Raw genomic sequence first — 12,961 nt, 5'->3', positions numbered from 1 at the left:
AAAAAGGATTCTAATCTGATGGAAAAGTTGAGAATCCTTGTGTTGAGTGTGGGCTGAATTATTTACTACCCCAAAGTGTGATTAGGTTTCTGGCGTGTTGAAAGTTGCAAACCTTTGTGTGTGCAAAGTAAGGAAAGGTGTGGGAAACAAACAGCATTTTTGATTTGCTTGTTGAGTTATTTGTGTATTTATTTCAGATTCTCCTGAATAAGCATTAATCCCATTTCTCACAAGTTGCTTTCAATCAAATTAGATGCTTAGTTGAATTCTAATGCTTTAACCCTATTTCTGCTCCTTTTCCTGTAAATTATACTAATTTTTCAATGCAGACACGATTTCAAACATCAGAATGAAATTTAATAATGTGGAAATTTATTACATTATTAGATTACAGCTGCTTAAATTTGGTAATGTTTTGAGTGTTTTCCTGAACTCTTTGCCTCCACTGCCCAACTACATCTTTCTCATGAAGAGACCACTCTGAGAAAACCAGTCTACCTGTAGTTTGCTCTTGGTTTTGGCATCCAGTAGTTAAACCATTTTAAATAGCTTGTTCAGATACTTCATGGCTGACCCTGCTATTTCTAAATATAATAATGGGGCTTTAAAAGTTTTAAATTAAATGTGGCATTGCAGAATCATTCAGCTGAACCATGTTTTCTCTCTCTTCTAATTTTGTGTTGGCTTATTTCACAGCAGCTGTTTCCAGTCAGCTAGAATTTATCTATAGAATTGTTTTTCTGGTTGGGCTGGGAGGAAAGAAAGCAAGTTAAGACATCCTTCTAAAAGTGTGTGAGTTTTAACGTGTAAGATTGCTTTCACTTTATCTTGCACAGCTGTCATTTAGGTTTGGTTTTAGTGAGCAGCAAAGAGTTCACCAAGCATCTCTAGCCTCCTCTCACAGGTATTGATTTCACACTGAATGCCACTTGTCTCTGGCCCTTCAAAAGTACATTCTAAATATAAAGTGCCATTTATTTATATATATTACAGATGGGCCAGGAGAATAGCTGCTTGTACATGGACTGTCTCACTCCTGGCTTTGTCACTTTCATTCCTTTTCTGGGGAATAAAGTCCTACTTTTGACATAGTAATGCTATGAAGGTTTCTGGACTCTCACCTGAAGGAGTTATGTGGCTTTTCTCTTACCTGAGAAGCCTCAGAAATTTTGAAAATGTGTTTTTATAATATAGCAAGGTCTGAGGAAGGAGCATTGTCGTAAGATTTATGGCTGCCCAGATGTCTGCTCTACCTGAACGTGGACAAAAGAGACTTTCTGTCTGTCCAGCTTCTTCCTTTTGTAGCAGGGGATAAGTGTGTGGGTTTGGCTGTAAGCTGCTGGCAAGTATTTTGTGGCTCTTGCAGCTTCTGAATTAAATATCTAGTGCAAAGCTACTTGCAGTTCCAAAGAAACCTGAGTCAGTGAGGCACTGACTCCCTCTTGGGAGTCTGGTGTGCTGTCTCATCTGAATCAAGGTGTTGTAGTTAGTGTTGATGAATGTTCATGCTGGGAAAGAACCTCAGAAAGGCCTGTTCTACCTTGAAACTGGAAACAATGGCAAAGTCACAGCTGGAGTTCCCCTGGGATAAGGGTTTCCATTGTAAATCAAAGGCGACTCCGACGAAGGGGAGAGAATGATGAGGAGGATTCTATGGATATTAGAAGGTTAATTAATATGCATTTGATCTAAACTGAATCTGTTAAGCATTCCCTCTGCACACAACTGCTCACTCTGTGCTGAATCTTGTGACTCTCAGCTGACACACACACACACAGAGTTGGCCCTGAGGAAACAAAACATCCTCACTTTGGATAAACAGTCTCTATATTGCGTTCTACTTTGGCACAACACAGGCACAGTGAGTTATAAGAATTGCGTTTTCTCTTTCTCTGAGGTTCAGAGAATGTGAATCTCAGAAATCCTTGGGAAGAATTGTGCCTTGCTTTTCTCTGTGCAGAGAAATGTGGCAACAGGTTTCTGCCATTTCTGTACTGTCAGGTTGGCTCTGTGGGGTCTGTGGATGCTTCCCCTTCCCCTTTTTTAATGCTAAGGCAAAAGAGAGCATTGCAAGGCAGCAGCAGAAGTGTTTCTGGATGCCCCCATGGCACCACAGGCAGAGCAGCTGGCAGCTTGTGCCCAGAAATCCGTGCATCCTGCTGGAGCTGCCCCTCTCCATCCAGAGCCTGGTGTGGGCTGACAGAGCTCTTGCCAAAGAGGGGCACAGACCAAGCCTTGGTGCCAAAACAAAGCAAGGGGTTTGGATGTGTGTGTCCTGCCAGTCCCCATCCCCAGCTGGTGCTGCTCTGGGAGGTACCTGATTGTGGAGAGGATGGTAAAAAAACCAAACTTAATCCTTATTTTTGTCCATTAAAAGTTTGCTGGGTGAAAGAGGATGAGCATCAGACATATCAGACATTGTGATCCTGATTGAGCATAATGTGTATAAAGTAAAATGTATGTAATGGCTTTTCTGAATTTCATCTTAAACAGTGAGCTAGGAAATGCTCAAATGTGTGGAACTCTTTTGTATGAGTTAGGTGAATCTTTGTGGATGTTTAAAGTTGACTGTGGATGCTGTTACTGCCCTGTCCTTGCTGTTCCCTAGCTCAGAGACTCCTGATCTTACTACAGAGTTGAGATTACAGGAGGATTGTTGGCAACTCTAAAGAATAAAAGAATAAAAATATTATTTGCCACGTCATCTGTTGTTCTGTCCAGTGAAATCTTTTTCTCTCCTTTGGAAGATGGATTAAGCTCCTCAAATTTGTTCCACCTGAGAAGATTGAGAAACCACAAAACTTATGTTACTGGTGTCCATGAAAGCTAAGAGAAAGGCACTTCAGACTCGTGATACCTGAAAAAATACTCAGTGCTATTTGCTACAGAGCTGGGGAATTTAGGTGAAATATCATATAGATTTTCATACTTGACTTTGGTTTGCTTTCTAAGCTGGATTTGTGTGTGTGTATCACTGATACACACAAATCCAAGAAGCTGACCAGCAAACTGGTGCACTTTCAAATAATTACTTTTTCTTCTGTGTTATTTTCCTGAATTCTCCTGCATCTGTTGCCTAACTCCTCCTCCACCTCCAGATCCTGCCCAGATACAGAGAGAGGCAATGGGGTTATTTTTCTGCCTCATGCTAGACCTGGAAACAGAATGACTTTGCTGGTGAATTCTGTGTATAAATTATGAAAGAGCAGGCTATGGCCCCAGCTGAGCGCTTTGCAGTTTCTTCCTACTGGATGATTTGGAAGGGTAAATGAGTGCAATCAAGTCCCCTTTCAGCGAAAGTGTACCTCTGAGCCAGCACATTATAATATGTTCCAAATGATCCCTCACATGACTGTGAAACTTTCCAAAAAAAGTTTCTGATCTTAACTTCAGAGTCAGAATCATGAATTAGTCTGGAATGTAGATTCTGTTCCGTGTAAACTGTGGCTTTGTGCAATATTCCAGGTTTATATTCATTTACGTCTACTTTATCAGAAAGGAAACACATAATCTGTCTTTTTTAAGTTTGCCTTTGATGTGCTTCACATAGTTCTTTGTGCTGCAACTGTAGAAACGTATTCTTTGCATTATTTTTTTTCCTCACCTGTATTTTTTTTTTGTCTTTTTTTTCTCCCTTTCCTCCCGTGTTTTCAGTCAGTAGTGAACCTGATCAGTGACCTACAGGAGCAGATGTGTAGACTGCAGCTGGAAATTAATAGTAGGATCCAAGAAAGAAAGTCTCAAGATAGGAAAGCAGACTTGACCCCTAATGCTCCTCAATGTGGTGCAAGATCAGTAGAGCCCCTGGGCCAGAAGAATTGCTCTCGGTGTGAAGTACGAGAAGCTTCCCTTGGCAGAAGCCTCTGTATTGCCTCTTCTCCCTCTTGCAGAAACTAAATTCCACTAACCAGAGCTGCCTTGGGAATGTTTTGGCACTAATCTTTGTGGCTTTCATTAGCAAAGAGTGAGAGTGCCATAAAAAATGACCAGAAAAAAAAATCTCACCCCAGACTCTCCGCCCCAATTACTGGGACAAATCTGGTCACCATTGATGGCTGTCTGCTAAAGCACAGAAATCTGTAAAACCCCTTTCAGATTTTTCACAGTTTCCATTTCACTTGTAAGTCTGCAGTGCTGGTGTGCTGTGGGGTTTTTTGGATTTAGGGGTTGAGATTTGTCTGATTTTGTGCAGCATGCTGGCATGGTTTGTAGTTTGCTGCTTTTCCTCATGATGCTGCCACCCCAGCTGTGCTTGATGGTGTGGCCTAACCAGTCATGTGAACACAGATTATTGATTCCTGGATATCTTAAAAGCTTAACACAGGTATCAAATAATCTCAGCTAAGATTCTCTGACATGTACCCTTTCTTTTTCTAATTAAAAGAGCCATAATAAAGATCATCTGCTGGTACTTTTAAAATAGCAAATCCATCACGGTTTTGTTTATTCCCTGCCATTAGCAGGTACCAGAATTTACATAACAGATCCTGCTTGTATTTGATGAAAAATGTGTCACATGGCAAAACAAAAGGTACTCTGCATAAATGGCTTCATATCACTGAAGGTGGAATGATGCTAGTATGCCTAGAAAAAAAACATTTTAATACTTGATTTCAAATCAGGTTGTTGCCACATTTCTTTGGTTAAAATGTGCATGCCCAGAACTCATAAGTAATCTTCTTGTATTGTGAGCGAGTTTTTCAGTAATTTCTCTCATAGGCTTATATTATAAAAATAACTATTCTGTGTGTTACACATATTTTGAAAATAGTGCTGTTGCTTCTGGGCTTGTTTTTGTGCAGAGCTGCTTAATGGACTATTGGAACTACAGGCTTTAGGCTGGAGAAATAATCTGAGAGTCAAATCTAGAAGTCATTCCAAATAAATCTTAATGTAATCCAAGACATTAGTGTGGTGCTTAATGTATGTACTGCACAGGAGTACAAAATTGGGTTACTCCTCCAAACTCTTCCTTTCCTCAGTTAATTTTAAGACATTTTGTCTTGTCAGAGCTCCATCAAGGTTTTAATAATATTGTCCTTTAGTGAGTAAGATACGGTTCTATCAAGGACTGGGAGAAGGGACATGTAAAGGACAGCTTCTTAGAGCAGGTCACAGTTTTTAGTGTGGCAGTTCAGTGTTGAATACTGTGTGGTTCATGCATGATCTGTAACTCAGGGCTGGGAAAAATTAGTATCTGCCAGAAAAACCTTGCCTTTAATTTCCTTCTTCCTCTGCAGGGTTTGTTACAGGAACTCAGACACCTCAAAATTAAAGTGGAAGAACTGGAAAATGAAAGAAATCAGTATGAGTGGAAATTGAAAGCAACTAAAGTAAGCACAATCCCTGTCATTTTCTAATGATAGGCATCTATCAGTTGGGAGGGGATATGCTCCATTTCTCATCAATATCTACTATTCTGACACTTCCCTTGTGCAGGGTAGCTATGAAGTTTTCTTTAACCATCTTTGGAATAAATATCTTGGTTTGAGGGTGGTGTAGCTTTCTTTGTGCCTTTTGCTCCCTCCATGCAGTTTTCAGTCTGGTACTTCTTGCAATTCTTATTTTAGGAAACCACAAAAGGCATTTTGACTTGCAAAGAGCTGCTCAGAGTAAAGGCCTCTTTGAAGGCTTCCTGGCCTTGGTTTGTGTAATGGTGGCAAGCTGCTGTGGGATATACTTTCCTGAAGAGGCATGCAAAGTTTGTTGGGTGTTTGCTTACTATGGAATTTGTTTTCACAGACATTAAGCCCAAAATACACCATTAGATCATCTGCTTTGCCTTTGTGTATATCACACTGCACGGCTGCCTTACACTTTTGTTGACCTTAAGTCCTGCAAAGCTGTTGGATCATAATCTGGAGAAACTTGACATGTCTAACATTTAATCATTTTCCCCAGCAATTAATTTTTCTGGTGGACCATTCTCACTGTTGTTTCTAGTTTGAATTTTTAGCCCTTTTCCACTGGATTAAAAAGCACCATACAATTTTTCCTTCTTGTGCTGTAATCACATCTCCTTTCATTTGTGTAATAATCCCTGTTGATATGAATGGCTGACTCTTGACTTGTGGTTGAATCTTGGAGAAACATTTCAAATTATTAGACTGAATTTTCTATTTAATGCTTGATAGCTTGATCCGGACATGACAAACAGCTATTATTTCTATTAGCATTTCTTTCTTTTGAGAATTCTTGGATGAGTAACAGAATGTTGCTGTCATGTCTTTTTTCTCATTAAGATAATAGTTCTTCAATCCATGAAAATGTTTTCTCTGACGTGGTGGAGATCAACAGCCTTTGGGAAAATATTTTCTGAAGCAGTGTGCAGCCAGCTGCCAAGACAGAAATTATGGAAAAAGTAGGAGCAGAAGGAAAATAGGAAAGAAGAATCACAAGACCCACTGAGGGAGAGAAGGTGCAGGACTGGAAAGGAAGAAAAGTACAAGGAAGCAGAAAAATAATCAGAGATTACAGGAATTAGATATTAAGGGAGAAGAGAGCCTTTGAAAGAACTCTGAGGTTGAGTAAACCAGGAGAGGCAAATCCAGATCTGGCATTAAGAGGTCTGCAGGCTTTTGTCTTCCTGTTGTTCCAGCTTCTTAGACCAGAGATTGGAATAAATCCATGGCTGGATATAAAAAGCACATTAGTCAGTGGGAAGTGTAGGAGCCCTTCAGAGATGCAGCAAGGCAGATTCTTCTATTCCACATGGAATTTTAGGCAGAGCAGTGATGTTATCCTGCAATCCAACTGCTTGCTTCCTGGTGAAAATAAGTTGATGTGTTAATTAATCTGTGTTTCTCCCTGTTTGGATAATGCCCTTTGGTGGTTTGCATCTCTCCTGCTTTATTTTATTCTGAGAAACTGGTCATATTCATGGGGTTTTTTGTTCTTTTTCTTTGATTTTTTCTTCCCTTTTTACCCACACCCCTTTTTTTTTTCTTTTCTCCTTCAACTGCAAGGAGGCTTTGTGTGCTTTTACAGGGGAAATGTAGAAAGTTCACACACAATGATTTTGAGACCTCTGAAGAAAACCTTATCAAACTGCTGACTTACTAAAATATGCTGCTAGCAGTTTTTTTTCATCAATACAAAAACCAGATTAGAATCACAGCATTTCAAGCTGAACAATCACAGAATTCTTCTCCCTCTGTCTTGTTGAGCTTTTTCATGTGGGATTTTCTATCCAAATTGGGTGGCAGCCCCAAATCTCCAGTAAATGTAAATGAATATGGTATTCTGTTGCATGTGTGTGGTAGTTTTCCAGGCCATGCTTTCCTTCTACGCTGTTTGCTGTTTTGAGGAAAACCAGTTTTGTTATCTTGCAGAGAAGATTCAGTATTTATAGATTCTCAGTTATACTGATAAGTAGTAAATAGGATTAAAAATAAAAATAAGTAATAAAATAAATAATAAATAAATAAAATAAAAAGCGCCAGCATCTGTTTAAAAATCCTTTGATCTCTTTTAGAGGTCTTCATGCAAAGTTTGAGTTCCCTGTAATAGTCATTATTATTATTATTATTATGTGACCAACATTGTAGCATTGAGAGCTTTCCAGAGTTTCCTTACCTACATAAATCCTTGGGAATGTTTGTCTGCCTTCTCCAAGAACTAATTGCTTGGGGGAAAATGAGCTTCTGTAATAGCAATAGCAGCATAAATATGTATAGTTGTGCTAGTGTTTGTGAAATATCCTGAGCTGGTAACTGGCCTCAATCACAGCCTCACTCAGACATCTCCTCGTTCCTGGGAAAGACTCACAGACAAGGGGTGGGGAAGATATTCTGACTTTGCTGTGCTCTTTTTCAGGCTGAGATAGCCCAGCTCCAGGAGCAGCTGGCTCTCAAAGATGCAGAGATAGAACGTTTGCAAAGTCAGCTCTCCAGGACCTCCTCATACACTGAAGTGGCAGAAAGAGGTAAGAAGAGGGGAAACAAAATTAAAAAGTCAGAACCCTACTTTAAGTTTGCTTTGGTAGCAGCTTGGACACTGGATTGCAAAGAGATACAAAGAAATGCAAGAATTGAGTTAAAATTTATTATGGGAGGAAAAGCCATGTCAATTCATTCTGTGTTCTGGTAGAGTAGAGGCCTTTCAATGTGTGAAATTCCATTCCAGTCTAGAGGCAGCACAAATTGAAATCAGTATCCTCAAGGACCCTGAAACTTTTTCTGTTGGTATTTTATTTGTAGTTGTAAAGACTCAAAGTAGTTCAATGGGAATTTATTTTTCAGGTATACCTTGAAAATTTCTTTGAAAGATCTTTGCAGTTTCTGGTTTACAAGGGAAAAAAACGGATCACAGTAGTAGCTAAGCCTAATGTTGTTTCAATGTCCAAACATCCTAAAAGAGTTATTGCTTCCTTTCTTCATGGCTGTGTCTCATTCAGGCTCCCTGTCCCATGAAAGTCTGCACCTTCAGTGTCCCTGCCAGCCTGGGCTGGTTTAGGGCTCTGTGATATTGCAGGTTTCTGTTTGTTTCTGTTGACACAGGTCAATGGCAAACAAACCCGTTTGTTTAGCCTTTGGTCTCAACCAGTGGTGCCACAGCTCTCTGAAATATTCACTCCCTGGGGCTCCTGCCAGCTGCTGGGCCAGGAGAATATGGAATTAGGGACCTTTTTCCTCTGCAGCACCAGCACTCAGCCATGCAGGAGTGTTCGTGTGCTGTTTAGCACAGGGCATCAGCTTTGCTGCTCTAACAGCTTCTGTGGCTGTTAATTGAGGCTCCCCAAGGCTGCCCTGGCTGGGATGTGAATTTCCATGTGCTGTGCTTCCCCCTTCCCAGGGCTCCCCAAGAACCTCCTCTGGTTCATTCCAACAGAGTGACTTAACATCTCCTGGTGGTGATCTCACCCAGCTGCAGAGCTTGTGCATGTAGAGAGCTGCATGTCTAACCAGAAAATTAGTTTGTCTAACAGCAGTGCTTGGTAGAGGAGCCCTTCTACTAATATAAATATGTATTTTCTGCGAGATTCCCAAATAATTTAGGGTATTTCAAAAGAAAGATAGTGGTATGACAGTAAATCTAGAGCTCAGCAGCGTTCAGGTTCTAGCAGTGTGGTGAAACTGTCCTTGATTCCAGTGGCAGAAGAATCAAAGCCTCTACAAAATCCGTGGGCTACATTCAAGGAAAGCACTTGGACTGTATTTGAATGGAAACAGTAACAATCCTGCTGAGAACAAACAAACAAAAATTACTGATTTGGTCAGAATTTTAGGTGGTCTTCTCAAATGAATTTGAAATGTACTTGTAGTATGCTAGAATGCATATCCTAATTAAATTGCAGAATTGATCTAATGTGTGCTTTTTCTACATACTTTACTTGACTCTCACCACTTCCCATCGTAGAGGAAGTTTATAGGAGAAGGCTAAAAGAAAAACGTAAGCCTTGCAATTCCCTTTTGGCTTTATCTCACTGTTCCTTTCACACCAATGTTAACTCAGATGCCTCCTGCAGCAATAATTCCATGTTTGTTTAGATTTGGCTGTCTAATTGTAACACACACGAGACACTGCTTTCACTGCCTGCAGCAAGCAGACAGCTCCTTTCCCTGCTCAGTGAGATTTCACTGCAGAAATAAAGGTCAGAGGTTCACAAATCAAATTGTTGGACTTCAAAGGAACGTTGTCAAGGTTACAGAGCCAAAACTTAACAATTGCCCCCTTTTATTTGCACGTATGTAAACTCCATTTAGAAAAGACAGCTTTAATTGAAAGCCTTTCTCTTTGGAGGGGAGGATTTACGCTTTTTTATTTTTAAATCACTACATTAAATAAAAAAAAAAAGTCTGAATAAATGTTGCCATACTTGATGATGTTAATGAATACTGTAAGTAAAATCTGCTTTAGCGTGCCTAAATCTACCTTGATGCCAGTCCTTTTTGAAGTCTAACATTTATAAAGAGAAATCAGTAGGACTGTGATTTTTTTTAAAGTCTCCCAGTTGCTTGCCCACTGCCTGCTGGCTTTAGTTTTTGATTTGGCTGTGCCTGTGCATGTCCTGTGTTTCTTCTTTGAGAAAACACCTGTGAGGTTCATGTACATGTTTTAAACTTAATCATTGCAAGGTGTGCACTTTCCAGAATCCCTGCTATAAAAACTAATTACAGCTTTTTCAAATAGTTTAGCTATGACATTGTGTGTTCAGCCTTCATTTGTAAAACCTTTTTTTCACAGATAATCTTTGGTAATGTTGATTTTCTTTCCCCTCTCTCCCTTCCTGCCTGCTGCCATATCTGTTTTCATGGTTTTTTGGGAACAGTTGTGTGTGGTGTGATGTCAAAGCATGAATAGCTGGAGGTGGGAGTTACAAGACAGGAACTATCTCAGGTTCTGTCTCCATCACACTTGGTTTACTCAGGAAGGTTTACTGGGGCTATTGTTGTAGAGAAAAATGAGAGACTTGCTTCAGCAAACTTAGGATGTGACTGACAACCTCATCAGTTTCAGAGAGGGTGTTTTAATTGACTTGATTTTAACATTACTGGACAACTTCTATCACTAAATTGCGTGTGAGGAAATTCTCCGTTAGCTCCTGACGTAGATTTAAACCAAGTTGCCCAAACTGAAACATTTAAGTAAATAACATTTTACAGAATTTCCTTCTATCAAACCAATTTTTTGTTATTTTTCATTCCCAAGTTCATAGATGTACTTCAGCTACTTCTCAGATGAAATATATTTTCAATCCTACTTTAAATTATTTCCTTAAGTATATAACAGCAAACACACTCTCATCTTTTTTGCAAAACAAGCTTCAGTGTTTCTTTTCTTTTCCATTGCGTGACTTTCATAGTTTAAAATAATGTTATGTAGTCTTCTGTAAGCAAAAACAGGATGTTTGTGTTGTGCAATACTTTTTATAGTTCAGCTTCTGAAAAAATCTGCACTAAATGTAGTTTAGTGGTGCACTGGCCACACCACTGACATGGTTTTGGTTATTAGTAAGAACACAGGGAAAGTATCACAAAACATCTATTTACAGTAAATAGAACAAGTCTTATTTCTCTTACAATGTTTTAAAACATTTTCAGACCAAGAAGTTCAGAGGTTGAAGATAGGAATGGAGACCTTATTGGCCGCAAATGAAGAAAAGGTGAGAAAAGAATCCTTGTTCTATGTGCTAAGAATGAAATTATTGTTTTGAATCTCTGAAATGTTCCAAATAACACACTTTCTGTAAGGACTAAATGAGAAAGGGGATTCATTCTTCAGGAGACTGTCATTTTTGTGGTAACAAATCAAGCCATGGGATTGTTCTGGGTGGTGGCACACACATATATGATCACATAGACAATAATATGCACCCCTAAAAAGTTCCTTTAGGAAGTAGGGAATCCAGACAGGGAAACATTAGTTCTGGAGAACACTAATGTGGCTCATAACATTTATTCCTCAAAAAAAGCTGTGATGTCAAACTCCTCTGGTTTCCTCACAACTATGATTTCACCTTGTCCAGCAAATATTGTGCACAAAGGCAAATAACATTCCTTACAAGGCGTGTGAAGGACTGAGCCTGTTTTCATTAAAATCACAGAGAGGTAGTACAGTGTTTCTGCAGTTAAAAACGAAGGATTTAAAATGCAATTTAATTTATTTAATGTTTTCCACAGGACCGTCGGATTGAGGAGCTGACACTGCTGCTAGGCCAGTACAGGAGGGTCAAGGACATCATGATTGCAGTTCATGGTAAAATGGCTTGGGAATAATTTCCTGCTTTTATTTTTAGTTTATGTGGTGTTTCCTGTGACCATTACGACCTGTGACCACCAGCCATGTTTCACAGCATAAAATGATCCCAGAGAGGGAGAACTCATTTCCCTTCCACTGAGGAAAGCCCTGACAGCTGACAAGACAAGTTTTGTTTGGAAGGCAAAACTGAAAACCCACATTGCTTTGCTGCACACAGTTCTGTGTATTTAACTTCAAAATCTGAGGAAAAAAAAAATCTGTGTCCCATTTCTCCTATACACTGTAGGAAGTGGAGTGGGTTTTAGGACAATCTCATTTTAAGCCGCCACCCTAATTTTCAGCACTGAATTGAATCTGGGATACTTGACCTTCTGAAAGGACAGTTTTGTTCCATGCACACCATCACAGTAACAAGCAATAACAATATTTTTAGGCTTTACATGGCAGAATGGAAACTTGTGTTTAACACACAAAAATTTGGAATGAGAGTGAATGTATTTAACATGCAAAATAGGGAATGAGAGTAAATGTAATTAACACACAAAACAGAGAATGAGAGTAAATCTCTCTCTGAACATTCATTAAGTAAATAAATAAAAAGAAGCCAGGAGCAAGCCATGATGCTCTGGATTGTTGAGCTGATACTGCAGAGAGCAAACTTTGCCTGTTTCTGTCTCTTTCTGCTCTCCAATGCTTTCAGGCTCTCCTGTCTCTGGTGGCTGTGAGGAGGATCTTGAGGCAACTTTAAGGAAGTGGAATCTTCTGAATAACTCTCAAGGGGAATTACAGAAAACAGAGGTACAGATGTTCTACAAGCAGGTTCTGCTGCACAGATGATTTTTTTTGCTGTTGGTTTCTCTGTAGTAACGTGGGTGAGGGTTCAGCTCTGGCAGAATTTTTGTATTTATTGGTGTGGGCACAGTAGATTCAGCAGAAGAAACCAGAGTTACAGGATTGAAACTCTTGTGTCTTCCCCAGGCCTCTGCAGGAGAATTGTCACCAGCTGTGCTCCCTGCAGTGCCACCCAAAGCCATGGAAATCAGGCAAGACCTTTCTTTCTCCTGTGGTGCAAAATTGTATTATTTAGACAGTTTCACTGTTGGCATCTTCTCTGGACTGTTCTTGGCTTTGCTGCAGTTTGGGGCACTTGTGAAAGCTGTGCTTGTCGTGGAGGTTGGCAATGCTTAGATGTTCAAGGTTTATATTATAGGAATAATTCAGCATTTTTATATATAATATATATTTATATAATACATATTTT

At 39.6% G+C, this 12,961-nt stretch overlaps 1 protein-coding gene across 1 annotated transcript in view; it reads left to right on the top strand.

Annotated features, from left to right (window-relative positions):
* PPFIBP2 (PPFIA binding protein 2) overlaps positions 1-12,961 on the top strand; it is a gene marked incomplete at its 3' end in the record, with an annotated part of 90,891 nt that overhangs the window by 64,343 nt on the left and 13,587 nt on the right. The window contains exons 7-14 of the mRNA XM_031063211.1: positions 3,655-3,834; positions 5,241-5,333; positions 7,816-7,924; positions 9,358-9,390; positions 11,043-11,104; positions 11,622-11,697; positions 12,401-12,498; positions 12,679-12,798. Coding sequence (XP_030919071.1) covers positions 3,655-3,834; positions 5,241-5,333; positions 7,816-7,924; positions 9,358-9,390; positions 11,043-11,104; positions 11,622-11,697; positions 12,401-12,498; positions 12,679-12,798 — 771 coding nt within the window. The remainder of the gene's footprint in view (positions 1-3,654; positions 3,835-5,240; positions 5,334-7,815; positions 7,925-9,357; positions 9,391-11,042; positions 11,105-11,621; positions 11,698-12,400; positions 12,499-12,678; positions 12,799-12,961) is intronic.

Source organism: Geospiza fortis, unplaced genomic scaffold (genome assembly GCF_000277835.1).
Source record: "Geospiza fortis unplaced genomic scaffold, GeoFor_1.0 scaffold196, whole genome shotgun sequence".
Classification (NCBI taxonomy): Eukaryota; Metazoa; Chordata; class Aves; order Passeriformes; family Thraupidae; genus Geospiza; species Geospiza fortis.
Note: the sequence above shows the minus strand (reverse complement) of the source record. Positions and strands in the feature narration are given on the sequence as shown.